Here is a 17,859-nt window from a genome sequence, read left to right on the forward strand (position 1 = left end):
AAAGATATTATGTGACATAAAACAGGTACAAAAGACATTGTTAAGTGCTTTTTATACAAATTTAGTGAGGTCTTTATAATGGACTTCAACTTTTATGTTCCAAGCTCCTCACATTTAACTCGATCCAAACAGGGCGTTAGACGAGGACCATATATACAACACATTTTGAACATATTGTCTGAGATAATCTTCTTTTCTGTAGATTCAGAGTTCACAAATGAGTAATACAACTGGATTGAAGCATAGAAACACAAATATTGACACATAAAAAACCTGTCAGATAGAAAGTCAGAATGCCACTTATGCATCAAAATTGAAAAAGCTATGAAATGCTTATTTTGACAATAAAATGCCAAAATTGGTCATTTTTGCAGAAATTCTATCAAATAAAAGTTTTAATCCTTTAGTTTTATGCTATTTGATAAATTGACACCATCAAATCATTCAGGGAAGTTGCCAAAGTACAGATTCTATATTTCCTGATTTCACCTCTTAGGTCCGAGTACACAGTTATTTCGTAGTGCATTTCTTTTAGACAATAAATGAAAATTAAAAAAATCCCACCTGCGCTTTCTCAATAATATTTTTACAGTGTGTTGTACTACTTTTGGGACAAATTATATCAAAATTATAGAAAACTTCATCGGCTCTAACTCAAAATATGGACAATTTCATGCTGAGGGGGTCTTCAAATCTTTTGACAGCCTCCGAAGTGCTAATTTTTAACATTTTTCAGCTGGACCAAATCACTACTTTACTTTAAAATTCATGACCCAAATTTTTTTACAGTGTCATTTCACCCCCCTACTTACTATTTGAGTCATAAAACATGGAGAAATAAATTCGGAAGGGGTATAAAAAAAATCGACAAGTAACACACTGTCCACACTAGGGACTATATTCGTGGACAACGAAAATCAAAGGACGATAACTGTGTACCCGGACCTAATAGGGTAGAAAAAGTTGACCAATCTTAATGAAACTTGGTATGACCAAAGCTTATTAAATTATAAGACTGCTTACAAAGTTTCATGGCAATAGGATATATATTATAGACAATATGACTACTTCTATATTCAACTTTGAGTGTTAAATTTAGATGTTAAAATTGAAAATTTTCAACTATCAACATTTGGGGCTTAAAAAATTTAAATATTGCAAAAAAATACTTTTGAAATGCCTTAATATATAATATATTATGTATTAAAAGCAATAGAGTACTCATTTGATTTATCAGACTTATCATAATTATTAAAAAGTCAAATTTATATGAGCCTGTGGCTAAAAATGGAGGTTTTCCAATGAAGGGGGGCCTTACATGAAGATGTAATATTTTCCAGCAATTTTAAATTTGTAAAGCTTTTTGGTTATAAATAATCCTTACATATGTATTTAATGTACTTTAAATGGAAAGAAAACTTACAAATAACATATCACATTAGTTTAAAAGGGTCTTAGGCCAAGTAAGACTGAAAATAATTTAGGGTCAATTTAGGCCGTATCACATATTTACATTTAAAAATGCATATTGAAGCTATATGAAATAAAATTTTGTGTCTTTTCTATCATTTCTATACTCAGGTGACATGATACAATAAATCTGAGCACAAAAAGACTCTTGCATTCAACTTTTTTTGCAAACAGTATGGTCTGATACAAAGATTTTTCACTTTTTAGTGAAAAACATGCATGCAATTTTAGTCTCAACAGGCTTATATTTGAACCACTTGCTATCCTACAGAAGAAAAGAAAGATATTATGTGACATAAAACAGGTACAAAAGACATTGTTAAGTGCTTTTTATACAAATTTAGTGAGGTCTTTATAATGGACTTCAACTTTTATGTTCCAAGCTCCTCACATTTAACTCGATCCAAACAGGGCGTTAGACGAGGACCATATATACAACACATTTTGAACATATTGTCTGAGATAATCTTCTTTTCTGTAGATTCAGAGTTCACAAATGAGTAATACAACTGGATTGAAGCATAGAAACACAAATATTGACACATAAAAACCTGTCAGATAGAAAGTCAGAATGCCACTTATGCATCAAAATTGAAAAAGCTATGAAATGCTTATTTTGACAATAAAATGCCAAAATTGGTCATTTTTGCAGAAATTCTATCAAATAAAAGTTTTAATCCTTTAGTTTTATGCTATTTGATAAATTGACACCATCAAATCATTCAGGGAAGTTGCCAAAGTACAGATTCTATATTTCCTGATTTCACCTCTTAGGTCCGAGTACACAGTTATTTCGTAGTGCATTTCTTTTAGACAATAAATGAAAATTAAAAAAATCCCACCTGCGCTTTCTCAATAATATTTTTACAGTGTGTTGTACTACTTTTGGGACAAATTATATCAAAATTATAGAAAACTTCATCGGCTCTAACTCAAAATATGGACAATTTCATGCTGAGGGGGTCTTCAAATCTTTTGACAGCCTCCGAAGTGCTAATTTTTAACATTTTTCAGCTGGACCAAATCACTACTTTACTTTAAAATTCATGACCCAAATTTTTTTACAGTGTCATTTCACCCCCCTACTTACTATTTGAGTCATAAAACATGGAGAAATAAATTCGGAAGGGGTATAAAAAAAATCGACAAGTAACACACTGTCCACACTAGGGACTATATTCGTGGACAACGAAAATCAAAGGACGATAACTGTGTACCCGGACCTAATAGGGTAGAAAAAGTTGACCAATCTTAATGAAACTTGGTATGACCAAAGCTTATTAAATTATAAGACTGCTTAAAAAGTTTCATGGCAATAGGATATATATTATAGACAATATGACTACTTCTATATTCAACTTTGAGTGTTAAATTTAGATGTTAAAATTGAAAATTTTCAACTATCAACATTTGGGGCTTAAAAAATTTAAATATTGCAAAAAAATACTTTTGAAATGCCTTAATATATAATATATTATGTATTAAAAGCAATAGAGTACTCATTTGATTTATCAGACTTATCATAATTATTAAAAAGTCAAATTTATATGAGCCTGTGGCTAAAAATGGAGGTTTTCCAATGAAGGGGGGCCTTACATGAAGATGTAATATTTTCCAGCAATTTTAAATTTGTAAAGCTTTTTGGTTATAAATAATCCTTACATATGTATTTAATGTACTTTAAATGGAAAGAAAACTTACAAATAACATATCACATTAGTTTAAAAGGGTCTTAGGCCAAGTAAGACTGAAAATAATTTAGGGTCAATTTAGGCTGTATCACATATTTACATTTAAAAATGCATATTGAAGCTATATGAAATAAAATTTTGTGTCTTTTCTATCATTTCTATACTCAGGTGACATGATACAATAAATCTGAGCACAAAAAGACTCTTGCATTCAACTTTTTTTGCAAACAGTATGGTCTGATACAAAGATTTTTCACTTTTTAGTGAAAAACATGCATGCAATTTTAGTCTCAACAGGCTTATATTTGAACCACTTGCTATCCTACAGAAGAAAAGAAAGATATTATGTGACATAAAACAGGTACAAAAGACATTGTTAAGTGCTTTTTATACAAATTTAGTGAGGTCTTTATAATGGACTTCAACTTTTATGTTCCAAGCTCCTCACATTTAACTCGATCCAAACAGGGCGTTAGACGAGGACCATATATACAACACATTTTGAACATATTGTCTGAGATAATCTTCTTTTCTGTAGATTCAGAGTTCACAAATGAGTAATACAACTGGGTTGAAGCATAGAAACACAAATATTGACACATAAAAACCTGTCAGATAGAAAGTCAGAATGCCACTTATGCATCAAAATTGAAAAAGCTATGAAATGCTTATTTTGACAATAAAATGCCAAAATTGGTCATTTTTGCAGAAATTCTATCAAATAAAAGTTTTAATCCTTTAGTTTTATGCTATTTGATAAATTGACACCATCAAATCATTCAGGGAAGTTGCCAAAGTACAGATTCTATATTTCCTGATTTCACCTCTTAGGTCCGAGTACACAGTTATTTCGTAGTGCATTTCTTTTAGACAATAAATGAAAATTAAAAAAATCCCACCTGCGCTTTCTCAATAATATTTTTACAGTGTGTTGTACTACTTTTGGGACAAATTATATCAAAATTATAGAAAACTTCATCGGCTCTAACTCAAAATATGGACAATTTCATGCTGAGGGGGTCTTCAAATCTTTTGACAGCCTCCGAAGTGCTAATTTTTAACATTTTTCAGCTGGACCAAATCACTACTTTACTTTAAAATTCATGACCCAAATTTTTTTACAGTGTCATTTCACCCCCCTACTTACTATTTGAGTCATAAAACATGGAGAAATAAATTCGGAAGGGGTATAAAAAAAATCGACAAGTAACACACTGTCCACACTAGGGACTATATTCGTGGACAACGAAAATCAAAGGACGATAACTGTGTACCCGGACCTAATAGGGTAGAAAAAGTTGACCAATCTTAATGAAACTTGGTATGACCAAAGCTTATTAAATTATAAGACTGCTTACAAAGTTTCATGGCAATAGGATATATATTATAGACAATATGACTACTTCTATATTCAACTTTGAGTGTTAAATTTAGATGTTAAAATTGAAAATTTTCAACTATCAACATTTGGGGCTTAAAAAATTTAAATATTGCAAAAAAATACTTTTGAAATGCCTTAATATATAATATATTATGTATTAAAAGCAATAGAGTACTCATTTGATTTATCAGACTTATCATAATTATTAAAAAGTCAAATTTATATGAGCCTGTGGCTAAAAATGGAGGTTTTCCAATGAAGGGGGGCCTTACATGAAGATGTAATATTTTCCAGCAATTTTAAATTTGTAAAGCTTTTTGGTTATAAATAATCCTTACATATGTATTTAATGTACTTTAAATGGAAAGAAAACTTACAAATAACATATCACATTAGTTTAAAAGGGTCTTAGGCCAAGTAAGACTGAAAATAATTTAGGGTCAATTTAGGCCGTATCACATATTTACATTTAAAAATGCATATTGAAGCTATATGAAATAAAATTTTGTGTCTTTTCTATCATTTCTATACTCAGGTGACATGATACAATAAATCTGAGCACAAAAAGACTCTTGCATTCAACTTTTTTTGCAAACAGTATGGTCTGATACAAAGATTTTTCACTTTTTAGTGAAAAACATGCATGCAATTTTAGTCTCAACAGGCTTATATTTGAACCACTTGCTATCCTACAGAAGAAAAGAAAGATATTATGTGACATAAAACAGGTACAAAAGACATTGTTAAGTGCTTTTTATACAAATTTAGTGAGGTCTTTATAATGGACTTCAACTTTTATGTTCCAAGCTCCTCACATTTAACTCGATCCAAACAGGGCGTTAGACGAGGACCATATATACAACACATTTTGAACATATTGTCTGAGATAATCTTCTTTTCTGTAGATTCAGAGTTCACAAATGAGTAATACAACTGGGTTGAAGCATAGAAACACAAATATTGACACATAAAAACCTGTCAGATAGAAAGTCAGAATGCCACTTATGCATCAAAATTGAAAAAGCTATGAAATGCTTATTTTGACAATAAAATGCCAAAATTGGTCATTTTTGCAGAAATTCTATCAAATAAAAGTTTTAATCCTTTAGTTTTATGCTATTTGATAAATTGACACCATCAAATCATTCAGGGAAGTTGCCAAAGTACAGATTCTATATTTCCTGATTTCACCTCTTAGGTCCGAGTACACAGTTATTTCGTAGTGCATTTCTTTTAGACAATAAATGAAAATTAAAAAAATCCCACCTGCGCTTTCTCAATAATATTTTTACAGTGTGTTGTACTACTTTTGGGACAAATTATATCAAAATTATAGAAAACTTCATCGGCTCTAACTCAAAATATGGACAATTTCATGCTGAGGGGGTCTTCAAATCTTTTGACAGCCTCCGAAGTGCTAATTTTTAACATTTTTCAGCTGGACCAAATCACTACTTTACTTTAAAATTCATGACCCAAATTTTTTTACAGTGTCATTTCACCCCCCTACTTACTATTTGAGTCATAAAACATGGAGAAATAAATTCGGAAGGGGTATAAAAAAAATCGACAAGTAACACACTGTCCACACTAGGGACTATATTCGTGGACAACGAAAATCAAAGGACGATAACTGTGTACCCGGACCTAATAGGGTAGAAAAAGTTGACCAATCTTAATGAAACTTGGTATGACCAAAGCTTATTAAATTATAAGACTGCTTACAAAGTTTCATGGCAATAGGATATATATTATAGACAATATGACTACTTCTATATTCAACTTTGAGTGTTAAATTTAGATGTTAAAATTGAAAATTTTCAACTATCAACATTTGGGGCTTAAAAAATTTAAATATTGCAAAAAAATACTTTTGAAATGCCTTAATATATAATATATTATGTATTAAAAGCAATAGAGTACTCATTTGATTTATCAGACTTATCATAATTATTAAAAAGTCAAATTTATATGAGCCTGTGGCTAAAAATGGAGGTTTTCCAATGAAGGGGGGCCTTACATGAAGATGTAATATTTTCCAGCAATTTTAAATTTGTAAAGCTTTTTGGTTATAAATAATCCTTACATATGTATTTAATGTACTTTAAATGGAAAGAAAACTTACAAATAACATATCACATTAGTTTAAAAGGGTCTTAGGCCAAGTAAGACTGAAAATAATTTAGGGTCAATTTAGGCCGTATCACATATTTACATTTAAAAATGCATATTGAAGCTATATGAAATAAAATTTTGTGTCTTTTCTATCATTTCTATACTCAGGTGACATGATACAATAAATCTGAGCACAAAAAGACTCTTGCATTCAACTTTTTTTGCAAACAGTATGGTCTGATACAAAGATTTTTCACTTTTTAGTGAAAAACATGCATGCAATTTTAGTCTCAACAGGCTTATATTTGAACCACTTGCTATCCTACAGAAGAAAAGAAAGATATTATGTGACATAAAACAGGTACAAAAGACATTGTTAAGTGCTTTTTATACAAATTTAGTGAGGTCTTTATAATGGACTTCAACTTTTATGTTCCAAGCTCCTCACATTTAACTCGATCCAAACAGGGCGTTAGACGAGGACCATATATACAACACATTTTGAACATATTGTCTGAGATAATCTTCTTTTCTGTAGATTCAGAGTTCACAAATGAGTAATACAACTGGGTTGAAGCATAGAAACACAAATATTGACACATAAAAACCTGTCAGATAGAAAGTCAGAATGCCACTTATGCATCAAAATTGAAAAAGCTATGAAATGCTTATTTTGACAATAAAATGCCAAAATTGGTCATTTTTGCAGAAATTCTATCAAATAAAAGTTTTAATCCTTTAGTTTTATGCTATTTGATAAATTGACACCATCAAATCATTCAGGGAAGTTGCCAAAGTACAGATTCTATATTTCCTGATTTCACCTCTTAGGTCCGAGTACACAGTTATTTCGTAGTGCATTTCTTTTAGACAATAAATGAAAATTAAAAAAATCCCACCTGCGCTTTCTCAATAATATTTTTACAGTGTGTTGTACTACTTTTGGGACAAATTATATCAAAATTATAGAAAACTTCATCGGCTCTAACTCAAAATATGGACAATTTCATGCTGAGGGGGTCTTCAAATCTTTTGACAGCCTCCGAAGTGCTAATTTTTAACATTTTTCAGCTGGACCAAATCACTACTTTACTTTAAAATTCATGACCCAAATTTTTTTACAGTGTCATTTCACCCCCCTACTTACTATTTGAGTCATAAAACATGGAGAAATAAATTCGGAAGGGGTATAAAAAAAATCGACAAGTAACACACTGTCCACACTAGGGACTATATTCGTGGACAACGAAAATCAAAGGACGATAACTGTGTACCCGGACCTAATAGGGTAGAAAAAGTTGACCAATCTTAATGAAACTTGGTATGACCAAAGCTTATTAAATTATAAGACTGCTTACAAAGTTTCATGGCAATAGGATATATATTATAGACAATATGACTACTTCTATATTCAACTTTGAGTGTTAAATTTAGATGTTAAAATTGAAAATTTTCAACTATCAACATTTGGGGCTTAAAAAATTTAAATATTGCAAAAAAATACTTTTGAAATGCCTTAATATATAATATATTATGTATTAAAAGCAATAGAGTACTCATTTGATTTATCAGACTTATCATAATTATTAAAAAGTCAAATTTATATGAGCCTGTGGCTAAAAATGGAGGTTTTCCAATGAAGGGGGGCCTTACATGAAGATGTAATATTTTCCAGCAATTTTAAATTTGTAAAGCTTTTTGGTTATAAATAATCCTTACATATGTATTTAATGTACTTTAAATGGAAAGAAAACTTACAAATAACATATCACATTAGTTTAAAAGGGTCTTAGGCCAAGTAAGACTGAAAATAATTTAGGGTCAATTTAGGCCGTATCACATATTTACATTTAAAAATGCATATTGAAGCTATATGAAATAAAATTTTGTGTCTTTTCTATCATTTCTATACTCAGGTGACATGATACAATAAATCTGAGCACAAAAAGACTCTTGCATTCAACTTTTTTTGCAAACAGTATGGTCTGATACAAAGATTTTTCACTTTTTAGTGAAAAACATGCATGCAATTTTAGTCTCAACAGGCTTATATTTGAACCACTTGCTATCCTACAGAAGAAAAGAAAGATATTATGTGACATAAAACAGGTACAAAAGACATTGTTAAGTGCTTTTTATACAAATTTAGTGAGGTCTTTATAATGGACTTCAACTTTTATGTTCCAAGCTCCTCACATTTAACTCGATCCAAACAGGGCGTTAGACGAGGACCATATATACAACACATTTTGAACATATTGTCTGAGATAATCTTCTTTTCTGTAGATTCAGAGTTCACAAATGAGTAATACAACTGGGTTGAAGCATAGAAACACAAATATTGACACATAAAAACCTGTCAGATAGAAAGTCAGAATGCCACTTATGCATCAAAATTGAAAAAGCTATGAAATGCTTATTTTGACAATAAAATGCCAAAATTGGTCATTTTTGCAGAAATTCTATCAAATAAAAGTTTTAATCCTTTAGTTTTATGCTATTTGATAAATTGACACCATCAAATCATTCAGGGAAGTTGCCAAAGTACAGATTCTATATTTCCTGATTTCACCTCTTAGGTCCGAGTACACAGTTATTTCGTAGTGCATTTCTTTTAGACAATAAATGAAAATTAAAAAAATCCCACCTGCGCTTTCTCAATAATATTTTTACAGTGTGTTGTACTACTTTTGGGACAAATTATATCAAAATTATAGAAAACTTCATCGGCTCTAACTCAAAATATGGACAATTTCATGCTGAGGGGGTCTTCAAATCTTTTGACAGCCTCCGAAGTGCTAATTTTTAACATTTTTCAGCTGGACCAAATCACTACTTTACTTTAAAATTCATGACCCAAATTTTTTTACAGTGTCATTTCACCCCCCTACTTACTATTTGAGTCATAAAACATGGAGAAATAAATTCGGAAGGGGTATAAAAAAAATCGACAAGTAACACACTGTCCACACTAGGGACTATATTCGTGGACAACGAAAATCAAAGGACGATAACTGTGTACCCGGACCTAATAGGGTAGAAAAAGTTGACCAATCTTAATGAAACTTGGTATGACCAAAGCTTATTAAATTATAAGACTGCTTACAAAGTTTCATGGCAATAGGATATATATTATAGACAATATGACTACTTCTATATTCAACTTTGAGTGTTAAATTTAGATGTTAAAATTGAAAATTTTCAACTATCAACATTTGGGGCTTAAAAAATTTAAATATTGCAAAAAAATACTTTTGAAATGCCTTAATATATAATATATTATGTATTAAAAGCAATAGAGTACTCATTTGATTTATCAGACTTATCATAATTATTAAAAAGTCAAATTTATATGAGCCTGTGGCTAAAAATGGAGGTTTTCCAATGAAGGGGGGCCTTACATGAAGATGTAATATTTTCCAGCAATTTTAAATTTGTAAAGCTTTTTGGTTATAAATAATCCTTACATATGTATTTAATGTACTTTAAATGGAAAGAAAACTTACAAATAACATATCACATTAGTTTAAAAGGGTCTTAGGCCAAGTAAGACTGAAAATAATTTAGGGTCAATTTAGGCCGTATCACATATTTACATTTAAAAATGCATATTGAAGCTATATGAAATAAAATTTTGTGTCTTTTCTATCATTTCTATACTCAGGTGACATGATACAATAAATCTGAGCACAAAAAGACTCTTGCATTCAACTTTTTTTGCAAACAGTATGGTCTGATACAAAGATTTTTCACTTTTTAGTGAAAAACATGCATGCAATTTTAGTCTCAACAGGCTTATATTTGAACCACTTGCTATCCTACAGAAGAAAAGAAAGATATTATGTGACATAAAACAGGTACAAAAGACATTGTTAAGTGCTTTTTATACAAATTTAGTGAGGTCTTTATAATGGACTTCAACTTTTATGTTCCAAGCTCCTCACATTTAACTCGATCCAAACAGGGCGTTAGACGAGGACCATATATACAACACATTTTGAACATATTGTCTGAGATAATCTTCTTTTCTGTAGATTCAGAGTTCACAAATGAGTAATACAACTGGGTTGAAGCATAGAAACACAAATATTGACACATAAAAACCTGTCAGATAGAAAGTCAGAATGCCACTTATGCATCAAAATTGAAAAAGCTATGAAATGCTTATTTTGACAATAAAATGCCAAAATTGGTCATTTTTGCAGAAATTCTATCAAATAAAAGTTTTAATCCTTTAGTTTTATGCTATTTGATAAATTGACACCATCAAATCATTCAGGGAAGTTGCCAAAGTACAGATTCTATATTTCCTGATTTCACCTCTTAGGTCCGAGTACACAGTTATTTCGTAGTGCATTTCTTTTAGACAATAAATGAAAATTAAAAAAATCCCACCTGCGCTTTCTCAATAATATTTTTACAGTGTGTTGTACTACTTTTGGGACAAATTATATCAAAATTATAGAAAACTTCATCGGCTCTAACTCAAAATATGGACAATTTCATGCTGAGGGGGTCTTCAAATCTTTTGACAGCCTCCGAAGTGCTAATTTTTAACATTTTTCAGCTGGACCAAATCACTACTTTACTTTAAAATTCATGACCCAAATTTTTTTACAGTGTCATTTCACCCCCCTACTTACTATTTGAGTCATAAAACATGGAGAAATAAATTCGGAAGGGGTATAAAAAAAATCGACAAGTAACACACTGTCCACACTAGGGACTATATTCGTGGACAACGAAAATCAAAGGACGATAACTGTGTACCCGGACCTCTTGATTTTTCTTTCAGATCTTAGAGCTTATGTGCAATTTCGTAGAATACTTAAATTTCATGTCGTCTGATAAAATAGCTGTTGTAAGTATGCTGAGTGAACCCTGAGTGTATTTTTCCCTTTCTTTGGTGACATTACATGTCACACGTGTTTGATATTCCGTGTTTGCAGTAGCGTATAAGACTTTAAAACATACTTTCTTCAAGATTGGTCGAACCCGTACAAAAGTTTATCAGTGCTATAAGCATCGGTGTGTGACAGTTTATGTTTACTTGATGACATTTAGTTCCGACACAACAAGTATTTCAAACTAGGCAATCCCTTGTAATGATTGTTGAATCGTGTATTTTTGTGGTGTGTTGATAATGATATGATATTTAAAGTTTTATATGCAAAAAGACTTTATGTTAGCAATTTAGTTACAGTGATATAATTGAGCTCTACTGCATTATTTTACTTAATAAGATGATGTTGCAGGAAATCGTTTCTGAGGTATTGCGTATTTTTTAAGGTGCGGTAATATAAAAGAAATGTATTTTACGTGTCGCCATGTTGATTCCGTCTCAAATACTTATACAATTAAATTAAATGCATTGCTTTGTAATGTTTGTACTATTGGCTTGTCAAGGCAACCTGGAGGAATAGGTATTCATAAAAATGGCTTTATTAGTACGCATGGCCAAAGTCAGTAACATTGTCTATGGTTATCGGTGTCTCTCCTTTCAGTAAATTGTCAGATATGGCTATAACTGTTAAATGACTTAGAACTTGTCAAATTACGATAAGAAGTTGCTATTATAGGATGAATGCTTTCGTTTCAGAAAGCCGTATATCTTTTTGGATAGCTACCCGTGTTACAAATGCATACCTCTGCATCGCTCTCACTATTCATACGCACAGAAAGAATTTGATAAATGATTACTCACGTCGTCTGTACTGTATGATGTTAACTGTCCGGAATAACACATCTACACAGAAAAAACATCTATTTCTGTTTGTGTCTCCTCTGAAATTCAAAAATAAAAAAAAACACGTCATTTTCACATTACTACGGAGTTCATAAAACAAATGTCATTCAATATAGTTATGTTTTCTTGTTCATATCAAAACGAAGAGTGTTATTACAGTTGAGAACAATTCTATCCTCTCTTAACATCTGACAGTTCTCTTAACTATTTTAAAACAGTTTCTGACAGATGTTGGATGCTCTGCATTATAAAAAAAGGAGATGTTATATGATTGCAACTGAGACAACTATCCACTAGAGTTTAAAAAAGTGGATGTAAGCAATTGGCCACAGTACAGCCTTCAACATTGAGAAAACCCATACCGTATAGTCAGCTATTAAAGGACCCGACATAAAAAAAATGTGAAATAATTCAAACGAGAAAACTAACGGCCTAATTTATAACAATACAATTTACGAAAAACAGATATGACAGACATGAACCAGCGACAACCACTGAGTCACAAGCTCTTGACTTGGAACAGGCACATAAAGAATAAAATAAGATTAAACATGTTTGTGGGACAGTGGTGTAACAGCACAGCATAAGAACAAACTGTAAAAATCAGTTGCACTAAGGCTTAATTCAATAGATCGGTACAAAGCACAAACAAAAAACTAACATAAAAACAATAACACAAAGCACCGAAAAAAAAAGTAATCACAGTTACTGAAACTGAAAGCTGGTTCAAAGCCTATTACAACTAATATTCAGACTAAAGTATCAATTAGTCCATATCCAACGGATTAAGTGTAAACACGCCATAAACAGTTTCAGTTTTTGAGAGTTCTATCATAGAATAGTTTTACCACTGAACAGATTCTGACAGTTGCAATAGAACAGCTTGGATAGTTCTATCGTAGAACATATCCTTGAAGTTCTAACATATAACAGATTTAGTTAGTTCTACCTTAGATCAGTTTTGGAAAGTTCAACCTTGAAACTAGTAGTTCATCTTCGACTTCAAATTAGCCTGTCAAATTTGAAAACGTTCGTTCGAACCCCATTCTTGTCGAAGTGTTTTCAACTCCCGATCTTAATTGACGAGCATCTCTCCAGGTACTCCGGATTCTACAACCAATGAAACTGGCCACCATGATAAAACCAATGAAACTAAAAGTGGCGTTACATATCAACAAACAAACAACAACAAATAAACTCATTCTGTAAACATTTACAAATTACTGTTAAAACTAGGACTATCCAATTATAGATATGATATTGTCGATCATAAACCAGTGTGCATTGGTGTATTCTTCGATTATCTACTTATGCCAAAACACTACTAGTATTCAATTGGCATTTGAACTATTAGATAATTAACTTTTTTTGTGCAACATATATTACATTATCATTCAAAACAATAAAATAATTATCATTCATTAGTATGACATTATCATCATTCATAACAATGACATTATTATCATTCATTACAATGACATTATTATCATTTATTACAATGACATTATTATCATTCATTACAATGACATTATTATCATTCATTACAATAACATTATTATCATCCATTACAATGACATTATTATCATCCATTACAATGACATTATTATCATTTATTACAATGACATTATTATCATCCATTACAATGACATTATTATCATTCATTACAATGACATTATTATCATTTATTACAATGACATTATTATCATTTATTACAATGACATTATTATCATCCATTACAATGACATTATTATCATTCATTACAATGACATTACTATTATTCATTACAATGACATTGCTATTATTCATTACAATGACATTATTATCATTCATTACAATGACATTGTATTGATGACCATTCTACTATTCAACTGTTTACTTACGCAACCGACATTAACATAGTACTGTTGACCATAGAACTATTTAGTTGTTTGATGAGTGAGATTTCTTGCTTATGTTGGTATATATCAATACATTCTAGTCGTTCTTGTGGTGTTGAGATTCTGCTCCATAAATTGACGTCTATGTTTGTTCTGACATCTGCACCACTCTCTTGAGAATACCAGTCGCCATGATAGGCTGCCGGTATGAAACATCTGCCATCTAAATGTAATAGATTTTTGATTACATGTGATTATGTTGCTTGCGGTGCAGAATACTTTCCATTATTCACAATTACTGATGCTGTTGTTTTTGATTTTTAAATTTAGCAAAAACATCGAAGTTTAAGGACTGCAGAACACAGGGACACTGAACAAAGGCAAACATTATGAAAAAAATGTGTAATAAAAAAGTGCTAGTTTCCTTCTGCATTTTTTTCATGGACAGGATATTATAATGTCATTGGATTTCCGCTTAGATTCGCTGCATAACAATCCAATTCAAAACTTCATTGTCATATAAACCAACTGATATGATTTGTGACAATAGAAACAAAACATAGTATATAACAAACATATACAAATGGCAAGAAGAAAGCATGCAATGTATAATTAAACGAACGTATGATTACAACTTTAATGTGTATTTTAGGGTTCTGACAACGTTAATACTGTATATAAAATTCAATTAGGAATGCTTTAAAACGATTTTTTGTATTCATATAAGCAATCAATGGAAAAAATGTTCTTATCCAAACAGCAACATCCATTGAAAGTAAAGCATATCTTTACAAATCACATTATCATTGATGGTTTCAAGAGGTCTTATATGCAAATTATTACAAAGCAAAATAAAGTTGCAACATACAGGTGGAAAATTGGCAATAATGGTGCATGTTTATTCTCCCCACTTTTCAAGCATACTAGTGTTTTGACACAATAGAAATGTGTTTCTCATTAAATGTTCATTTCGGGGAACTTCAGTAGGCAGTGCCATCTTTTTACTTTTTTTCTCTCTCTCTCTCTCTCATTAAATGTGCATTTCGGGGAGAATCAGTTGGCAGTGCCATCTTTTCACTAGCATTTTCTAAAACTATGTAGATGTGTTAAATAATTGCAATTAGACAATTTGAAACAATACATAATACATCTTATGGTATTCATCAACGAGATATTCTTTTTATAAAAAGAAAATGCCTTATAGATCGTCCTCATTCAATATACTGCTTTCATGTCGGTATATCCTCGTATCGACCTCATACAAAGGCTATATTTGTATAATATCGATTTGAATTTTCATTTGAACATTTAGTGTTTGCTTTTAAATTTCTCCAGTATCCACTGCAAAAGTACACACTAGTTGTGCTAATGCATGTGATAATTATCTGATATGCTTTTTGAATATTATATAATACTGAAGAAAAATTATTTGAACGTCTTTTCCCACTTTTTCCAGCGCAGAAAAAAAAAAAAGTAAAATTTTGCTCTCTATTAATGTTTCTGTACTTTTTATTTTTTTTTCAAATTAATTGTTAAACGTTAAAAAAAAAGATCTACCACTTGGACTCAAAATAATAGCTAATACATAAAGGCGGGTAAAGTTATTTTTAAAATGGCGAAATCCATGATGATAAAGAAATAGCTCTGTTGTCAATGTCTTGTATTTATACAGGAATAGATATCAACATGACTAATATTAGATAAATTATAGCATAGTGTGTTTATTGTAATTATATAATAAATTATAATTAGTTATGAATAACCTCATTACAAATGCTTAATATGTAGAAATATATTGTTGTATGAATATATCTTATGAAAATATATTATGATATTGGGAAACGTCTTGGGTTTTTACTATTCGGCTACTAATGGTAGACAGCAATTGCAAAACATATTATCAGTGATTAAAAACAAATAGGAACAGTTATTGAATGTAAAAGGAGCATCATTTTTAACTTTATTTCAAATAATTTGAACAAATAGCTATCAAATTTAAAAACAAAAGTCGTGTTATACCCAATCATATTGTTTTTCTCGAAACCGGAAACAGCTTGTTCTGATACTAAACACACATAGAAACATCATTACAGAACTCCCTTGGCGACAATAATTTATAAAAAAAAGGATCCAAAAGTGATTGTTTATAAAACTTACCAGAAAATTTCAAATTCAAATAGAAAAGTAGAATAAATTCAACAAATGTTCTCAGATTAATAGTCATTTCCTTGGTTGTTGGGTATGGCGGCTCAGGTGAAATTTTTATCTTTGCTGATAATGCTATCAGTCGAGGTTCGGGTAGGGTTTGTTCATACTGATATTGGTTGTAAGGTGTTTTTAAACAGTTATTCAAAAAGATTAAGATCTTTAAAGTTTAAACTTTCACAATGCCTTATAGCTCTGATCTGTATTAATGTGAATTTTCAACTAAAAATGTTTTAAATGTCTATATAAACTGATAGGGTCATTTGCAAGATGTATTAAAGTCAGCATATTTACAGGGAAGCAACATTTTCATCTGTATTTTCAAAAAGACGCCGATCTTTATAACTGATTTAACTTTAGATCGAATCGAAATATAGATAAACTAAAGAAATGAAAAATTCGTAAAGGTTTCCGTGGAACCCTGTGACGCGCCTGCGATTGCTGCTGTCAGTGTTAAAGATTAATGTTGACTGTAAATGTCAATTTATCAATGAAATACAGAATTAAAAATAAAATCAAAATTTTTTCTTTGGATCCTATTTATTGATCTTGTAGATTAGCTTCTGTCCAAGTTTCATAACAATCCATGCATGTTTACAACTGTATTATGTCAACAAATTTAATCCAAGACAGTCCATCTATCAGTAACATACTGAAGAATGAAAGAAATAAATTTTCTAAATTTTGTTTCAGACATTATTCATTAAAACACGGGAATGTGAAGATTTTTATTTCTTATTTTGTTCTTGATGCTGTAGTTTAATCATAAAAAATCTTTTATCCAAATTTCTTAAAATTCCATAAAGGTTTGACAAAGTTGTTGATGACTGAAAAATTTAACCTTAGATTGTATAACTGTAAAAAGTCCATTTAAAAGTAAAATACAGAAAAATTAAAATAATATTTTTTAAAATGGATACTGTCTTTTGATCATAAAAAGCTTCACTCCAAATGTTGTAAAATTTTATGAAGGTTTAACAAAATTATTACATACTCCTATAACAAAAAGAATATTTATTGGCTCTTCGCGGTTAGAAGTGACAATGGATGCTGGGAATAATTGGTAGCTCTAAATCTGTAAAGAAAGCACTTTGCAATGATAAGTGCACCATAGTCATTTCATATACTACCTTCATTTTCTTCTATAGGATAGAAAGTGGTTCAAGTGTATGCTGTGGAGACTAAAACTAAACGCAATTTTTCCACTGAAAAGTGAAAGAACTGTGCAGCAGGTCATACTGTCTGCAAAAACAGTTGAACGCAGGAGCGCTTTTGCATTCAGACTTCTTGTATCATGATATCTTAGCATAGAAATGAGCAAAAAGTAACAAATTTCTATTTCTTATAGCTTCCGTTTGCATTTTTATAAGTAAA

General features: G+C 30.6%; 1 protein-coding gene across 1 annotated transcript in view; it reads right to left on the minus strand.

Annotated features, from left to right (window-relative positions):
- Positions 1-14,473, minus strand: part of LOC127734685 (uncharacterized) — a 70,781-nt gene extending 56,308 nt beyond the window's left edge. Inside the window, exons 1-2 of the mRNA XM_052244680.1 lie at positions 14,284-14,473; positions 12,362-12,441 (exon numbers count right to left, since the gene is read on the minus strand). Of these exons, the coding sequence (XP_052100640.1) occupies positions 12,362-12,441; positions 14,284-14,315 (112 nt within the window). The 5' untranslated portion in view covers positions 14,316-14,473. The remainder of the gene's footprint in view (positions 1-12,361; positions 12,442-14,283) is intronic.
- Positions 14,474-17,859: the final 3,386 nt, after the last annotated feature.

This window comes from Mytilus californianus, unplaced genomic scaffold, assembly GCF_021869535.1.
Source record: "Mytilus californianus isolate M0D057914Y unplaced genomic scaffold, xbMytCali1.0.p SCAF_3, whole genome shotgun sequence".
Taxonomy (NCBI): domain Eukaryota; kingdom Metazoa; phylum Mollusca; class Bivalvia; order Mytilida; family Mytilidae; genus Mytilus; species Mytilus californianus.